This window comes from Perognathus longimembris, chromosome 7 (assembly GCF_023159225.1).
Source record: "Perognathus longimembris pacificus isolate PPM17 chromosome 7, ASM2315922v1, whole genome shotgun sequence".
Taxonomy (NCBI): domain Eukaryota; kingdom Metazoa; phylum Chordata; class Mammalia; order Rodentia; family Heteromyidae; genus Perognathus; species Perognathus longimembris.
Window position 1 is genome coordinate 9,162,764 of NC_063167.1, and position 17,858 is coordinate 9,180,621.

A 17,858-nucleotide genomic window follows, 5' to 3' on the forward strand; every position below is an offset into this window, starting at 1 on the left:
TAGCTCAAGATTGCACTAGTCGCTTTCAGAGGTTGCTTTTTACTCGACTATTAACACATAAAGGGAAAGGATGTGTTCTGCCTGTCCTGAACAAACTGTATTTTATGGCAAATGTCTTTTTTGGTCTGTGTGTGTGTGTGTGTGTTTGTGTGTGTGTACTAGGGCTTGAACTCAGGGTTTTAAGCTCTCCCTTAGCCTTTTTGCTCAAGGCTGGTGCTGTACCACTTACACCACACCTCCGCCTCCAGATTTTCACTGGTTAATTGGAGATAAGAGTCCCCACTTTTGTATTTGTCTGCGGGGGCTGGTTTCAAACCATGGTCCTCAGATCTTAGCCTCCTGACAAGCTTGGGTTTACAAGTAGGAGCCACCAGTGCCCAACAAAAAACTTCTTTATAGAAGAATTCTAGCTAATAATCACCTAAGAGGATTGATGGATGACTGGATAAAACAACATATGGTCTATGTATTACTGTCTTTCCACCTTAAACAGGGCAGGTTCTAATCTATGATATGACCATGTGCCTTGAGGATGCGGTGCTGAGTGAAACAAGCCAGGCAGGGTAGGACTCCACCCTGGTGAGGCATGAAGCCTACTCAGCTCCGCAGACACAGAAAGAAGAATGGGAATTCTGCCTGCCAGACTCAGCCCAGTCTCCCAGGCTGTCCCTGCGAGCGATGAGTCCATCTGTAGCTACAGGGACGGAAAGGTGACCCCAAAGCCTGGCTAATCAGTGCAAAACCAACCCCCTGAGTCATCATCGTAACTGATTCAGGAATGGGCCTGTAATCCAATCCAGAGAAAAATGAGAAACTGGGAGATCCCTCTCTGTGTATGCTAGGAAAACAGAAGTCAGAAGCACTCGCTATTCCCTTAAGGATGCAAAGCTGAACGGATGTAAGGGCAGGAGCTATAGCAGCCTCTTAGTGACAGTACAATGAGCGCTGATGTTAGATACATATCTAAAGCATTGCTTATCATGCAGATGTTAAAATCAACATCACTTGGGCCTTCTGGGTAGCCAGAGACTTTGCTTCCAAGAGGCCAGTTCAGGTTGGGCTGTCACTCTGTCCCATCCCTCCAGAAATTAATTAAGCCAGTAATCTCTCCAGTAATTAATTAAAGTCTGTACTGTGAAAGCCAAACACACATGTGGTCCTTCTCTGAAGAAGTATCGAAGTATCGGTGAAGTATCAGTGCCAGCCCTACCCCTCGCACTATGCTTAGTTAGCTCTTTCTTCCTACCTCGTCCTTCTCCCTCCCGGTCCCAAGGGCCTGCCTGTCCCTGATTCAGGACTCAGGATTCAGACATAGAGCCTTTGCTGACCCGCAGGCCCCAGTCCCTTCCTGAGAGAGCCTCATCATGACAATACACCTGACATTATCCACCGTCCCAGGAGGAAACCGGTTGGCTTTGGCTCGTGAATGACTTCTGAGGTTTCCGATTTGCTGAGCCCCGTGGTTTATGGGGTTTGAACCGGTGGTGAAGTGGGATATGTGAAATGTGTGCTAGAGCAAAGCTGTACATCCCACATGGCCACTTGGGAGACAGACAGACAGACAGACAGACAAAAGGCCAGAGTCCCCGTGCACCTTTCAAGGACGTGACCCTAATCGCAGACTTTCTCCATCTTTCTCCCATCCGTTCCCAGGAGTGCCACCAGCTGGGCACCCACGCTCTTAACACACTGTGGGAGAACTGGGCACCCAAGCTCTCACACACCGTGGGGATGTTTCCTACTCAAGCGGTTCTGCTCCCTCCCTGTCCCCAGCCCCACCTGGGCCTCTGGGGAGCTCTGGGGCCCTTGGTGACTCAGGAAGGAGTCATTCATTCCTTTTTGACAGTGATCCAAAGCAGACCCAGCTTCCAAGGGCTCTGGCTCTCCAGGCTTAGGTGTCAGAGAACAATGAATTCTCAGGAGAGGGCAGCGCTCATGGTGAAAGGGAGGATTGTTAGAGAGACTGGAAAGAAAGGGACAGTTGTTCCCAGGTAGGGGGGTGGGAGAGAGAGAAGGAGCATGGACAGAGGAAGGCTGACCATATTTAGACCAAGTGACAGGAGATTCCGGGGACACCTGAGTGGGGACATTGGCCAGACACAGGGCGAGCTGCCTGAGATAGAAGTGTGTGCGGGAAAGGCCCTGACGCAACACTAAAACCGCTGGACACCGGAGCCAAGGAGAGGAGCAAAACACGCAGGGAGACCTGGAACCCTCCGGAAGTGAGGGAGGTGACCAGAGTGAGGTCATCCCAACCTGCCCAGCGGCTGGGCCCCATCAGCTTGCTACTGGCAGAGATTCAGGCCTACCAAGGCCTTCTAGAATTTTCTATTCAGCAAGAGACACAGAGGCTGCAAAGAGACCAGGCCACTGTTGGAGCTGTCCCAAGAGCCACTGAGGGTCAAGGAGCAGTGGAGCCAGGTTGGTTTATGAGCAAGCTAGGCAGCATTCTCTCCCTTCACTTCCTAAACCCTGGCTGACAAGGCAGAGCCCTGGGGCCTGCTCTTGTATTTAAATGATAATACAACCAATCCCGGCCAATCTCCAATCCCAATGGTCCCTGGGTTGCTGGCTTGACTTCCTGGGTGGACTCTCATTGGCCTTGATGAAGCCAGCACCATTGTAGCCCCAAGCAGAGGGCCCAGCCCCAAAGGAGCTGAACTCCTTTGAGCAGGCCTGGAGAAACTGAGTTGCACCAGTATCATGTGAGCTAGGAAGGGGACTTGCTCCTTCCCCAGCCCATCCTCAGCTGAGTCCCCAGCCCTGGTCCACCAGGACTGCAGCTGGGGAGGACCCTTGCAGGAGCGGGCCCGCCCAGACAAACCGGATTCCTGGGAAATGATGCCAGGAACTGGGAAGTGCTGTTCTGAGATGCTGAGTTTGTGGGAAAGAGCTGGTCTAGTCTGATTAGAAGCACCCAGATGCCTTGACCAAGGCCGTGCCAGCTCCTGGCTAGATTGGGTTTCACTGTCTGTCTGGTCTTTGTCCTGGTCCATGTTGGGGACAAGAGTTTATTTATCTAAAGACATACATGGTGCGGGAGTGGAGAAAGGTGGTGAGAAGAAAGATTGAGGCTGGCTCAACTGGCTAGGGAAGTTGATGTCCTGGGGCACCACGAACCTATTTCCATGATTCCTCTCTGCTTTCTAGACTCTCTATTGACACAGTAAAGTCTGCCATAGTTCATGCTTCTCAGAAGAGAAGCGTGTGTGTGTGTGTGTGTGTGTGTGTGTATACCAGTAGTGGGACTTAAACTCACAGCCTGGGCACCGTCGCTTAGTTCATTAGCTCAAGGTTGGCACTCTACCACTTGACCAGCTTTTTGCTGGTCCACCCCAGCTTTGTGTTGGCTAATTAGAAATGGAATCTTGCGGCCATTTCTGCCCTGACTGACTGTGTGGACCTCAATCCTACACATCTCAGCCTCCTGAGTGGCTAGGTTTACAGGTGTGAGCCATCAGCACCCAGCTCAAATCGAGCTTTCTGGAGGCACCTCGCGGGCCTCCTCCAGTGAAAAGCAGTGAAAGCAGAGCGGCCTTCCAGGCACAGTGTGGAGGAGGCTGGGGTGTAAAGGTGGCCGGGGGTAAGGGAGCTGCATCTGCGCATGCTCCTGGCACACCTGCTCCCCAGCCCTGTGACACGCACACGCAAGCATGGGCCTTAAGAGCAGCCATGGATAGAGGCCAAATCTGGGGCCCCGGTCTGATGCTTGCAGGGCAGGCAGGGGCGGGAGGGCTCGGTCCACTGCTGCGGACACCCATCGACCCTCTGTTCTGCTTCCTGGCGGCTTTGGAGGCGCAGTTCCCCGGCCCCCCTCCCCATCTCGGTCTGTGAAATGGGAAAGTGCAGGGTAACAGAACCATCCCCAGGAGCCACGTGGTGGCCCCACTCCGGCCACGCCCCCTCGCGACCACGCCCATTCAGAGGGAAGGCCACGCCCACGTCCCCCGCAGGCCACGCCCAGGCCCTGGCGTTGCCATGACGACGCGCGTACACAGGCCAGGCCGGCTCACAGGGTGCCGGCCTCCGGCTGGAGACTCCCGCGCTGCGCGGCCTGGAGGCCTCGCCCAGGTGCAGCCCGAGCCCGCGGGGCCGTGGGGCGAGGGAGGGGCGTGGGCTTCCTCCTCCCGCCAGGTGAGTCCGGCTCCCGGAAGGGCAGCGGCAGAGGGCGGAGAGGACCCGGGCTGAGGGAGGAGGAGGGGGCGGCTCCCCATCCTCTGACCCCAGCAATGCCCAGAGCCGCTGGTCGCCTCCCCTGGGGAGGGGGTGCGGCTGGGGTGAGGGGCGGAGCCCCGGCGGGCGCCTCCCCCCCATTCACCAGGGCAGGCCCTTACTTTAACCTCGCCTTCCCAAGCACAGCCTGGACGGCCGGGCAGCCCCAGGGCCGTGGCCTCAGCAGGGACCCCCGCCCTGGGGCCGCCCTGCCCGGATTCGGCTCCGAGCCCTCAGTGTGAGCTGGTTCTTCAGGTACCCTTCCGTCCTCTGTGGGGGTGATGCAGAACAACCAGATGACTCCCACCGAAGGAGCTCCCCCAGCTCACAGAACCCCAATCTGCCTGTGTGTATGCAGGTCCCAGGGCTTGAACTCAGGGCCTGGCCACTGCCCCTGAGTTTTTGTACTCAAGGCTGGTGCTCTACCACTTGAGCCACAGCCTCACTTCTGGAATTTTGCAGGTTCCTTGGAGATCAGTCTTTTTTTTTTTTTTTTTGGCCAGTCCTGAGGCTTGGACTCAGGGCCTGAGCACTGTCCCTGGTTTCTTTTTGCTCAAGGCTAGCACTCTGCCACTTGAGCCACAGCGCCACTTCTGGCCATTTTCTGTATATGTGGTGCTGGGGAATCGAACCCAGAGCCTCATGTATACGCGGCAAGCACTCTTGCCACTAGGCCATATCCCCAGCCCCTGGAGATCAGTCTTGTGGACTCTTCTGTTAAGACTTCAAACCATAATCCTCAAATCTCAGCCTCCTGAGTAGTTAGAATCGCAGGCACCAGCGCCTGGGACATTGTTCCCTTTATGATAGACAAGTTCGTGCTAGCAGGAGACCCCATCTCTAGCCCAGTCTCCTGCCAAGGCTTGGAGTTCTCTCCCTCCTTTTGGTTCTCACTGAATAATGACAGCAGTTGCAGCTAATGTCTATACATCAGTCATCCGCTAGTGGAGCATTGGCCAGTTAAGGATTCTTGTAGGCGTGGTGACAGATTGTTACTTAAGAGTTTTTGTAAGTCTAGAGAGATTTTAAAAAAAAACAACCCTGAATAAACAGATGAAAGTTGGTGGCTCACCTATGTAAACTTGGTTGGTGAACTTCATTTTCTGTGTGTTTCAGGCAGATAGTGCCATTCAGTGGCTTTTCCCTTAAGAAGGAAACAGGGACAATTGGTTTTTGACCTGGCGGGGTACGGGAGGAGGTCACGCATAGCTCAGGTAGAATTCAAAATGAGATGAATGTTGTCAGTGTGTCAGGAGCTTTTGAAGACACTGCAGTGTCTGATTTGAAAAATGATGCCCAGCCAGGCACCAATGGCTCGCGCCTGTCATCCTAGCTACCCAGGAAGCTGAGACCTGAGGATCACAGTTCAAGCCAGCCCTGGTAAGAAAGTCCATGAGGACTGGGAATATGGCCTAGTGGCAAGAGTGCTCGCCTCCTATACATGAAGCCCTGGGTTCGATTCCCCAGCACCACATATATAGAAAATGGCTACAAGTGGTGCTGTGGCTCAAGTAGCAGAGTGCTAGCCTTGAGCAAAAAGAAGCCAGGGACAGTGCTCAGGCTCTGAGTCCAAGGTCCAGGACTGGCAATAAATAAATAAATAAATAAATAAATAAATAAATAAGAAAGTCCATGAGACTCTTATCTCCAATTAACCACCAGAAACCTGGAAGTGGTGCTTTGGCTCAAGTGGTAGAACACTAGCCTTGAGCAAAAAAGCTCAGGGAAAGCCCCCAGGTCCTGAGTTCAAGCCCCACAACTGGTAAAAAAAAAAAAAAAAAAAAAAGATGCCCAAGCCAGGCACTGGTGGCTCACACCTGTAATTTAGTTACTTGGGAGGCTGAGATCTGAGGACCACAGTTCGAAGCCAGTCCGTGAGACTCTCATCAATAAACCACCAAAAGCCAGATGTGGAGCTGTGGCTCAAGTGGTAGAGCACTAGCCTTGAGGGGAAAAAAAATCTCAGGGACAGAGCCCAGGCCCTGAATTCAAAGCTCAGGGCTGCTACACACACACACACACACACACACACACACACACACACACACACACTTTAAAAAATTCCTAGTGCTGATGACTAAGCCCACAACCCGTGTCTGCCAGCCTCTCCCTTTGCTCATGACTCTGTGGCTAATTTCATTTGTTCTCAACTTGCTGGGCTTATATCTGACGGTCACGGACGGCATCTTTGCTAACAAAAAAACCTTTCTGAAACCCTCTCCTAGGAGAAGCAGACGATGAGGGCCTACCTCAAGAGCGCAGAGGGCTTTTTCGTCCTCAATAAAAGCACCACGATTGGAAAGCATGCGGACTCTGACCTCGTCCTCCAGGTGAGCTTTCACCCCAGAGCCCTCGAGGAGTCTGGGACTGTGGCATGGTTCCCGTAGCTCAAGGTTCCACAGCCACGAGTGGCAGGCGGCCATGTCTTCCCTCTCGGCTGTGGAGAGTCGTCTGTGGAAGGTGCCGGACTCCCCTGGGTGGGCGCGGGGATGCGTTCACGGGGAAAGAGGAATGCAAGAGTTGCTTTAAAACTGGGGAACGCGAGGGGCTGGGGATATAGCCTAGTGGCAAGAGTGCCTGCCTCGGATACACGAGGCCCTAGGTTCGATTCCCCAGCACCACATATACAGAAAACGGCCAGAAGCGGCGCTGTGGCTCAAGTGGCAGAGTGCTAGCCTTGAGCAAAAATGAAGCCAGGGACAGTGCTCAGGCCCTGAGTTCAAGGCCCAGGACTGGCCAAAAAAAAAAAAACAACAAAAAACTGGGGAACGCGGGTGTCTGTCTTGAATCTCACTCAACTAATGTGTGTGTGTACATATGTATGTGTGCGTATGCCGGTACTGGGCCTTGAACTCAGGACTGCATGTGCTTGCTTGGCTTTTTTTGCTCAAAGCTGGCGCTCTGCTCCTTGAGCCGCAGCTCCACTTGGGGCTCTTTGGTGGCTCCGTGGAGTGAAAGGTGTCATGGACTTTTCCGTCCAGGTTGGCTTGGAGCCTCGATCCTCAGACCTCAGCCTCCTGAGGAGCCACCGGCATTTAACATAATGGCATTCGCAAGAAGCCCTAAAAACAGCAGGGAGAGATGAGTTTGGGTCTCTCCCATCCCCCCCAGGGATTACTCTTTGGGTGACAATGACACCATCACACACAGAATGTTGAAGCTGGGTACCACCAGTGGCTCATGGCTGTCATCCTAGCTACTCAGGAGGCTGAGACCTGAGGATTGTGGTTCAAAACCAGCCGGGGCAGGAAACTCCATGAGACTCTTATCTCCAATAAACTACTCCAAAACAAAGCTGGAAGTGGCACTGTGGCTGAAGTGGTAGAGCACTCACGTTGACCGAAAGCAGCTCAGGAATAGCACCCAGGCCCAGAGTTCAAGCCCCAGGATTGGGGGACACACGCACACACACACACACACACACACACACACACACACAATGTTGAGCTGGGGATGGCGTGTGTATGTGTGTGTGATTCTGTCTTTTATGCACACCTCAGACAGAGGGACGTTGGCGCTGCCTATGATATTATTTGCCTTTAGTCAGATAGAGAGCGGTTCCTCCCCTTTAAGTTTTCTATTTTTATTTACCCATTTCCATTCCCTTTCCTTCCCATACAAATTTCAGAATAACCCTGACTGCACCTACAAAATGCCTTGCTAGGATTTCGCTTAGGAATTGTGTGTTGTGTTCACGCCTATGGGCACGTGTGGGAAGGATCGATCTCTTTCCCGGGCGTGTTTCTCCGTTTATTGAAGTCGTCTTGGTTTTATTTTCAAGTGTTTTGAAACATTCAGCATACAAGTCCCGAACATGTTTTTATTAGATTTACACTAAATCATCTGTGTGTGTGTGTGTGTGCGTGTGTGTAAACTCAGGGTTTTGCTGAGCTTTTTTGCTTATGACTGGCACTCTACCACTTGAGCCACGCCTCCATTTCTAGCTTTCTGGTGATAGATTGGAAATAAGAGTCTCGTAGTCTTTTCTGCCCAGGATGGCTTTGAACCATGATCCGCAGATCTCAGCCTCCTGAGTAGCTAGGGTTTCAGGCGTGAGCCACCGGTGCCTGGCTTCATTTTCTTCTTTCGTTGGTGATGGGAAGCAGTATGCCATAGTTTATACTTTGGGGAGTAGGGAAATATTAGAGACTGAACTCGGGGCCGGGCGGTGCTTGAGCCACACCCCAGTCCCTGTGCTTTTAGTGTGTTTTCCAGATCAGATTGTGTGCTTTTCCCCAGGGCTGCCCCTCACCACCGTTCTCTCCCATCTCCACCTCCTGGGTAGCTGGAACTACAGGGGTGCATCACAGCACCTGGCCCTCGTTGCTTTAGTGCTGCTTCCCACCTGTCCAGTGCCTGCACAAAGACATACCGCTGTGTTTCGTTTGCTTACATGACAACCTCTAACCTGAACGGAACTTCCTGGGGGTGCTTTTTAAGTTTTTATGTTTTTACCGAACCCATGGGGTTGTACCAATAAATAGCCAGGTGACAGAGACAGAGAGCCAGCCTCATGCTTCCCTTCCTGACCTCTGAGGCTTTCGTGTCCTTTTCTTGCTATATTGCGTGGGCTCTGAGTTCTTAAACTCCGCTGAGCCGGAGTGATGGGAGCGTTGGGGGGTGCGTGTTACTTGCCTTGGCTTTTCGAGGCAAGCGTTCTGTGTTCTGCCATGACGTACGACACCAGCCGTAGGGTTTGGGGAGATGTTCTTGATCAGCCTGTGTTTCCTGAGAGAGAACAGCAAACCTCCCTTTTGATTCACCCCCCCCCCACCCGCACGTCATCTCCCTACAAGGACACAGAGGGCCTCATCCCAACACACAGCGATCATCACGACGGCCCCCAGCCGTAAGAAGAGAAGTGATGTCGCCAGCCGGGATCTCACTGTCACACGGGCCTGCGCCCTGTGACTTCACACGGCCATCTTCTCCATCTGCACAGGGCTGACCTCTCAGGGCTGTTGTGAGGACTGAGAGAGATCTGAGGACTGTGGTTCAAAGCCAGCCCAGGCAGGAAAGTCCCCGAGATGCTTTCTCTCCAATTAACCACCAAAAAAGCCAGAAATGGAGCTGTGGCTCAAGTGGTAAAGTGCCAGCCTTGAGCATAAAAAGTTCAGAGACAGCATCCAGGGCCTGTGTGCAAGCTGTAATACCAGTACAAAAGATTCATTAGTTATTAATTCGTTTTTTTCCCTTTATTGTCAAAGTGAAGTACAGAGGGGCTACAGTTCATGTTTCCCGATGCCGAACCACTTTCCCTCAGCTCGCATGCCCACTGAGGACATGGGAAGGCTGATGGATGGGTCCCTGCACCTCCTTTTCAACACAGCTTCGTCCCAAAGAGGATTGGGGAGAGGAGGTTTTCTCTGAGAAGTGGTCGGGTGTAGCAGGTCATGCCTGTCATCCCAGCCACTCAGGAGGCTGAGATCTAAAGGTCCAGTGTTTCAGTTTGGTAGGACAAGGCCAGATGAGACCTGCCCCCTGTCAGAAAGCCACTGGCTTTCTGATTGATCCAAGATCATGCTTGATCAATTCTGGGCCACCTTGGGAAATAATTCAGCAACTAATTACTGATTATTTGTGCTATTCATGCTAGTCATTCTACTAAATCAAGTTCTGAAACCTTAATAAACTTAAATAACACCAGCCATGAAATTATTCAACAATAATACTTCTGTTCTTCTTCCTCTTCCCCTTCCTTCCGTTTCTTCTTCTTCTCCTCCTCCTTCTTCTCCTTCGTCTCCTTCTTTCTTCTTTCTTCTCTGGTTCTGAGGCTTGAACTCAGAGCCTTGTGCTCTTGTTTGGCTTTTTCCCTCAAGGCCGGTACTCTACCACTTGAGCCATGGCTCCACTTCCAGCTTTTTGGTGGTTAATTGTCTCGTGGACATTCCTGCCTTGTCTGGCTTCAAACTTCCATCCTCAAATCCCAGCCTCTTGAGTAGTGAGGATTATAGGCGTGAGCCACTGGCACTGCCATAGTTACGTTTTTGGTTTTTCTGTGTGTTTGTTTTAAAAAAGATCGCTATTTTTGTTGGCCTGGGTCTTCCCAGTCGGTGAGGACTCTGCTTCTGTAGGTTTGTTCTCATTGATAAGGTTGACAAATTATGCTCATAGTGGATATCACTACATTTTGACATCACTTAGATTGACAATGGAAGATAGTTTTTTTTAAAAAAAACTTGGAGGAAACAATGGCAGGTACAGTGTGCCGTGCCTGTAATCCCAGCTCTTAGAGGTAGAAGATAGCAGGAGAATCACGAAGCCTGATTAACAAATCCCATCTCAACAAACAAGCCGCACTCGGTGGTTCAGTCTCTAATCCCAGCTACACAGAAGGCTGTTGGAAGGAGGATCACAGGCCAACACCAGCACTGAGAAAACTACAAGACCCTACCTGAAAAATAACTGCAGCCAAAAACAGGATTGGGGGCATGGCTCAAGCGGTAGAGCACCTGCCTAGCAAGTGTAAAGTCCTGAGTCCAAACTCAGGTGAAAGAAGGAAATGGAAGTGGGATCCAGTCAGGATCGGCCTCCAGGCCTTCAGTGCCCTGTAAGGACCGTGGCTCCGGATGGCAGAGGCAGCAGCCTGACGCACCATTTTATCCCTCCTCCTCTCCCTCCCTCCTCAAGTCTTTACGGGGCCATGTCAGCATGCGGGCGAGCTGTGAGCAGAAACAGAGTCCCTGCAGTCAGGAAGCTACGGGGAGAGGGAGGCAAAGGCCCTGGGACGGAAGGCCATAGGGGGTGAGCCCAGAGGGAGGCAAAGGCCCTGGGACGGAAGGCCATAGGGGGCGAGCCCAGAGGACCGGCTACAAATGGGAAGGGGTGGTGAGAGGCAAGCAGGAGGAGGGCTCTGAAGGGTTTCCAGCAAGGGGCCGCTGAGTCTGCCCAGCCGTGGGCCGGGAGGGTGGAGATGGGAAAGCAAGGGGGAGAGAGGCCGGGAGGAGGGAGTGCAGGGTCAGCCTCCTGCCCCCAGCTTCGGCTTTGGGAAAACGAAATAAAACATCTAAGAACCGGTGAAGGCGTGCAGATTTATCTCCCACCAGCAGGTGGCAGTGCCGCCCCTCATCAGCCCAAAGCTCCAAACCCTCCACCCCCGGCGCAGCTTTGAAAAGTAGTATCTGCGTCATTTAGATTGCTCTGTGTGTGTGTGTGTGTGTGTGTGTGTGTGTGTGTGTGTCTGTCTGTCTGTCTGTCTGTCTGTCTGTCTGTCTTCTGTCCGTGTGCCATTCTTTAGGGCGTGAACACTGGGCTTGAGCGCTGTCCCTGAGCTTTTTCACTCAAGGCTAGTGCTCTGCCACAGCGCCACTTCCATCTTGTTGGCAGTTCACTGGAGATAAAGCCCAGGCCGGCTTCCAATCGCGCTCCTGCTGAGTGCCTCCGGCTAGCATCCTCCCAGTCCCGCTTTCCTTTGCCATGTCCTTCCCCGTGAGAGGCAGTGTGTGATGGGGGGCGGGAGCTGAGTGGAGATGCCCCCTCCTCCGTCCTGGGGTGAAATCCAGGCACCCACTCTTCCATCAGCTCTGCTATCACAGCTCGCTGGGCCCTGCCTCACCCAGTGCCTCTGGTTCTAGGGTACGCGCTGCTGGTCCGCTGGCCCACCCTGGGACTTCCTCTCACTTGACTTGACTCCGTGGTCCATTCTCCTCACAGAAACTTCCCCTGGGGGACTTCCAAAAGGGAAGCTCCCTCTCTCCTCCCTACCCAGCTCTCTCAGCACACAGACCACTTTCCTTTTCTTTCTTTCTTTCTTTTTTTAGCTACTGGGGATTTATAAGAACTGGGAGCTATTCCTTTAGACAGATTTTGCTGGTTAATTAGAGATAGAGAATCAAGGAATTCTCTGCCCAGGCCGGCTTTGAACATAGAATCTTTGGATCTCAGCCTCCTGATTAGCTAGGATTACAGACGTGAGCCACTGACACTGGGCTGATGCTTTAACGAACGTTTCCTCTTTGCAACATGTTGTGTTTTCGGTTTACAAGTCTTTTGCCCATTTTGTTTATTCCCAGTACCAGATGTTGTTATGCTACTGTATGTAGAATTGTTTTGTCATTGTTTTGAGAGTTGTTCATTGTGTCTCAGTCGCTGTTGATCATATACCCTGAAACTTTGCTGAATTCATTTATCAGCTCTATGTTGTGTGTACGTGAAATCCTTAGGCTTTCCAACACGCGATCACGCTGTCTGAAAGTATGGGTCATTTTATTTCTTCTCTTCAGGTTTGAATGTGCTTTATTTGCTTTCCTTCTCTGCTCTGGCTGGTACTTCCAGTCACATGCCGAACAGAAGTGATGAGCAGACATCCTTGCCTCATTCCTGATCTAAGGGTGAACATTTTCCTTCCGTCTCCTGAGCCTGCAGTTGGCTGTGGGCTTCTCATGTGCAGTCTGCATCATGCTGGGAGCTTTAACCATGGGAGGATGTTGAGTCTTGTCAAATTCCTTTTCTGTATGGAGATGACCCCCATGTAGGGTTCCCCCTTGTTAGGGTCATGTGAGACAGTACACCCATTCACTGTGGTGCATCAAACCATCTTTGCATTCCAGGAGTAAATCCCACTGGCTTGTGGTTTAGTATCTCTTTAATGAGCTACTGAACTCCATTTGCTGATATTTCATTCAAGATTGTAGAATCAATGAGCTGGGCTCTGTGGGGTGTGCCCGTAGCCTCAGCTACTTTGTTGTGCCAAGGCGCAAGACCACCCCCAAGAAGACCACCGAGATTCAGACACTCCGAAATGCAAAAGCAAGGCAAGGCTTTATTTAACGAGCTGCCAACTCGGGCCTTGTCCTACCCACCGACACAGCGGAGGTTAGGAGGAAGCCCTGAGCTGTGATTACACAGGGCTTATAAAGGCAAAGAACAAGGTTACAACAATCAGATGTGCAAGCAAGATTAGGACACAGGTACAATCTGATTGGCTCAGGGTTTAATTCTAAAATGGGGTTCACGTGTCTGGCACTTCACTTGGTGGGCTGAGGCAGGAGGGTCGCTTGAGCCCAGCCTGAGCAATGTAGTGAGGCCCCCATCTCCAGATGTGTTTTACATCAGTACCCGGGAGGGAGGGTAGTCCGCCGTTTTCTCTTCTTGTAATACCGCTGTCTAGTTCTGGTGTCCAGACAATGCCAGCCTCTCCCTTCAGCCCACGGTGTCTCCCTCCACAGGATGGGGATGGTGAGGCAACCATGCCAAAGCTCTGCAGAACAGAGTGGTCGGGCAGGGCCCCACCCACATGTGCGAGCTCTAATGATAAGTAAAATAGAATAACTGCAGACAGCAAGACATTTTTAGCAGGTGTCACACATATGCTCTCCAAGAACCAGTGGAATCACAATGATATTGCCGGCACGGAAACAAGGAATTACTGCAGTAAGGCAATATTTTCTTCTTCGGAGAAGGGTGGGTCATCAGCTAGAAGTCTGTCGAGCAAGAACACAGAGCAGGCAGGCTGCTCCCTGTTGATCCCTAACGCAGCAGGCCCCGCCCCTCTGCTTGGATTGACTGAGCTCAGGTTCACAATCTGCTGGCAATTGGCGAGTTTGAGGAGGGTAAGATGTATTTTACACACGGTGACCATTAACAGAGGTCACCTGAGGTGTGTCTTCTGAGCTGTGTCTTAATTACATCATGAAACAACCAGTGAAGACAAAAATCTTCCCTTTCAAATATCCTTCCTTCTCCCAAAGCATCCCTCTTTTCCTTTCTTTACTTGCTCGTATCATCTTTGCAGAATAATCAACAAGAGTCAAGCCACGGGAACTTTTTTTTTGGCCAGTCCTGGGCCTTGGACTCAGGGCCTGAGCACTGTCCCTGGCTTCTTCTTGCTCAAGGCTAGCACTCTGCCACTTGAGCCACAGCACCACTTCTGGCCGTTTTCTGTATATGTGGTGCTGGGGAATCGAACCCAGGGCCTCATGTTTACGAGGCAAGCTCTCTTGCCACTAGGCCATATCCCCAGCCCCTCACGGGAACTTTTAAGCAACCCATTTTGGCAGAAAAGATGGCGTTTCTCTCTCACACGCACACCCTATGTTAGCAGCCACTCCAGCCCCCGTGAGCCATGCAGTGCCCCAAGAACCTGAGGCTTGAAGCGCTCGCTTTCCTGACAATGCTGACGAAAGCTGGGCCTGCCTTGTGGAGTCGTGCCAAGCTCCTTCCTCCTGTTCCAACCTCCTAACCACAGCCTGGCGGCTTCTGAGGAACAGAAAGGACCGGGGCCCGGGAAAAGCCCAGCCCCAGCGTCAGTCCCTCGTGGTGGTTGAGCAAGGTTGCTAGAGCACAGAACAACGAGGTCACAGGCCTGTGGGGTGCATCGCGTGGCCCTGGGAGCAGGAATCGTAGGTTTACAGAAAGTCAAGCAGTAGGACAGCGAGCCCCACCAAGCCACCTCCTGTCCTGAGCCCTTGTGACCATCCAGCATGACCGCGGGCTGCTCAGCACCCACATGTGATTGAGAGATGACCAGGCCGGTGCCCGGCGTAAAGATGGCTGTGCCGAGGGCCAAAGCACACACTTGGGTGAGAGGCTGGCTTACCGACACATCCATGTTTTCCCTGTCCCGGCTGGGCTGTGTGTGTCCTTCCCACTCACCCTCCCTGCTGGAGGCCGCTGTACTCCATTCAAGCGGACAGAATTTTGTTAGAGGTTTTCTGTTTGCGTCCATGAGAGCTAACGGGTGCTGTTTCCTCTTCTTGCAATGACTGTATCTGGCTGTATCTGGCTGGGCTTCGGGTGCTGTTGGCCTTAAACGAACGAATCGGAAAGTGTTCTGGAAGAGACTGTAGGGAGCTGGTGTCATTTCTCCCTTAGAGATTGAATAAAATTCACCAAGGCCATCTGGGGCTGGTGCTTTGCTTGGGAAGGTTAGTGATTGTTGTGATCCTCCTGCCTCAGCCACCGGGTGTGTGCTGGGATTGCAGGCATGCACCACCACATGCAGCAGATTCCAAGTCTAATCAGATTCGTTCTCCCAGACCATCTTCCTCTCCTTGTGTGTTGGTGGATTGGGGGATTGTGTCTTTGAAGGAATTGGTCCGTTTCATCTAAGTTTCTTAGTTTTGGTTTTTGACAGTGAGTTGTTTGTAGTATTCCTCTTTGGTCCTTTTTATGTCCAAGGGTTCAGAAGTGATGGTCGCTCCTCCCTCCCTGCTTGGAGGGAGGGAGGGAGGGAGGGAAAAAGAATGGAGGGAGGGATAGAGGGAAAAGGGAGAGAAGGAAGAAGGAAGGAAGGAATAAGGGAAGGAAGGGGGAAAGGAAGGAGGGAAGGAAGGAAGGAAGGAAGGAAGGAAGGAAGTCACCTTTGGTTAGACAAATTCTGAGTAGCTTCAAGGAAGCCATGGGGCAGCTGCTGGTATGGGAAATTCTTCCATTTATATCAAGATTTTAGAAGTATAAAACTATGTTCAGGGACTGGGAATGTAGCTTAGAAGTAGAGTGTTTGCCTCGTATGCCTGAAGCCCTGGGTTTGATTCCTCAGCACCACATACACAGAAAAAGCCGGAAGTGGTGCTGTGGCTCAAGTGGTAGAGTGCTAGCCTCAAGCAAAAGGAAGCCAGGGACAGTGCTCAGGCCCCGAAGACTGGCCAAAAACAAAACCATGTACAGCCTGAGAAAACTCTGGAAGGATGTGAATGATGACACCCACAATGGCTGTCTCTGAGGGATTAGGGAGGACTTAGTGTCTCTTTGTGATTTCTCTATTTCTCATTTTCTGTAGTAAGAAAGTCACATGAGTTTTTTTCAATCAAAAGCGGTTCCTCCTCCCAGCCACCCAGCCCTGTCCTCCTCGGAGTCGGGACGGCTGTGGCTTGCGGACCTGCCGCCTCCGCCGGTGCACACCAGCCGGGCAGCTCTGAGTGGTCCGAGAGCTGGGAAACGGCCAATGCCAGGCCAGGGCTCTCTACGACTGCGCGGCAGCACGGTGTCTGTCCCCGCGTCCCAGCAGCTGTGTGACCTTGGGAGATGACCCCACCTCTCTGATCCTCAGGGTCCCCCTCTCCCAGCAAGGGTACCCCATGAACACAGGGCAGGCCAGTGGCCATGCCCTCTGCTTTCCTCTCTTTCAGTCTTCGGACATCGACAACCACCACGCGCTCATCGAGTACAACGAAGCAGAGGGCAGCTTTGTCCTGCAGGACTTCAACTCCCGCAATGGCACGTTTGTCAACGAGTGCCACATCCAGAACGTGGCGGTGAAGCTGATCCCCGGAGACATCCTGAGGTTCGGCTCTGCCGGGCTCACCTACGAGCTGGTCATTGAGAACCCGTCCCAGGTGAGCCAAGCTTCAGAGTGAGGGTCCTGGGGAGGGGGGGGATGTCTGTGACAACACCCTGGACATGACAACACCCTGACCACAACATCACCCTGCTCATGATGTCACCCTGCACATGACAACACCCTGACCACAACATCACCCTGCTCATGATGTCACCCTGCACGTGACAACACCCTGCACATGACAATACCCTGACCACAACATCACCCTGCACGTGACAAGGCCCTGACCACAACGTCACCCTGCCACAATGTCACCCTAACCATGACATCATCCTGCACATGACAACACCCTAACCACAACATCACCCCGACCAGACGTCACCCTGACCACGACATCACCCTGCACGTGACAACACCCTGACCACAACGTCACCCTGCATGTGACAACACTTTGACCACATCACCCTGCTCATGATGTCATCCTGCACATGACGACACCCTGACCATGACATCACCCTGCACATGACAACACCCTGGCCACAATGTCACACTGCACGTGACAACACCCTGACCACAACATTACCCTGCTCATGATGTCACCTGCACATGACAACACCCTGACCACAACATCACCTGCACGTGACAGCACCCTGACCACAATGTCACCCTGCCACGATGTCACCCTAACCATGACATCATCCTGCACATGACAACACCCTGACCACAACATCACCCTGACCAGACGTCACCCTGACCACAACATCACCCTGAATGTGACAACACCCTGACCACAGCGTCACCATGCACGTGACAACACCCTGACCACAACATCACCCTGCACATGACAACACTCTGACCACGATGTCACCCTGCACGTGACAACACCCTGACCACAACATCACCCTGCATGTGACAACACCCTGACCACATCACCCTGCTCATGATGTCACCCTGCACATGACGACACCCTGACCACAACATCACCCGGCACATGACAACACCCTGACCACAACATCACCCTGCACATGATAACACCCTGACCATGACATCACCCTGCTCATGATGTCACCCTGCACATGACAACACCCTGACCACAACATCACCCTGCACATGACAACACCCTGACCATGACATCACCCTGCTCATGATGTCACCCGGCACATGACAACACCCTTACCACAACATCATCCTGCACATGACAACACCCTGACCATGACATCACCCTGAATGTGACAACACCCTCACCACAGCATCACCGTGCACGTGACAACACCCTGACCACAACATCACCCTGCACGTGACAACACCCTGCCCACAGTGTCACCCTGTATCTGACATCACCCTGCCCACTTCAGGCTGGTCAGGCGGAGGTGGGGAGGAGGGGATCCAGTGCCCTCTGTGGGTGTCTCCTGGAGCTGCGTGCGTC

The 17,858-nt window shown here is 52.5% G+C and overlaps 1 protein-coding gene across 1 annotated transcript in view; it reads left to right on the forward strand.

The window, feature by feature from the left end:
* The first annotated feature begins 6,449 nt into the window (after nt 1-6,449).
* Nucleotides 6,450-17,858, forward strand: part of Fhad1 (forkhead associated phosphopeptide binding domain 1) — a 90,756-nt gene continuing 79,347 nt past the window's right edge. Inside the window, 2 exon segments of the mRNA XM_048349825.1 lie at nt 6,450-6,542; nt 16,281-16,487. Coding sequence (XP_048205782.1) covers nt 6,450-6,542; nt 16,281-16,487 — 300 coding nt within the window.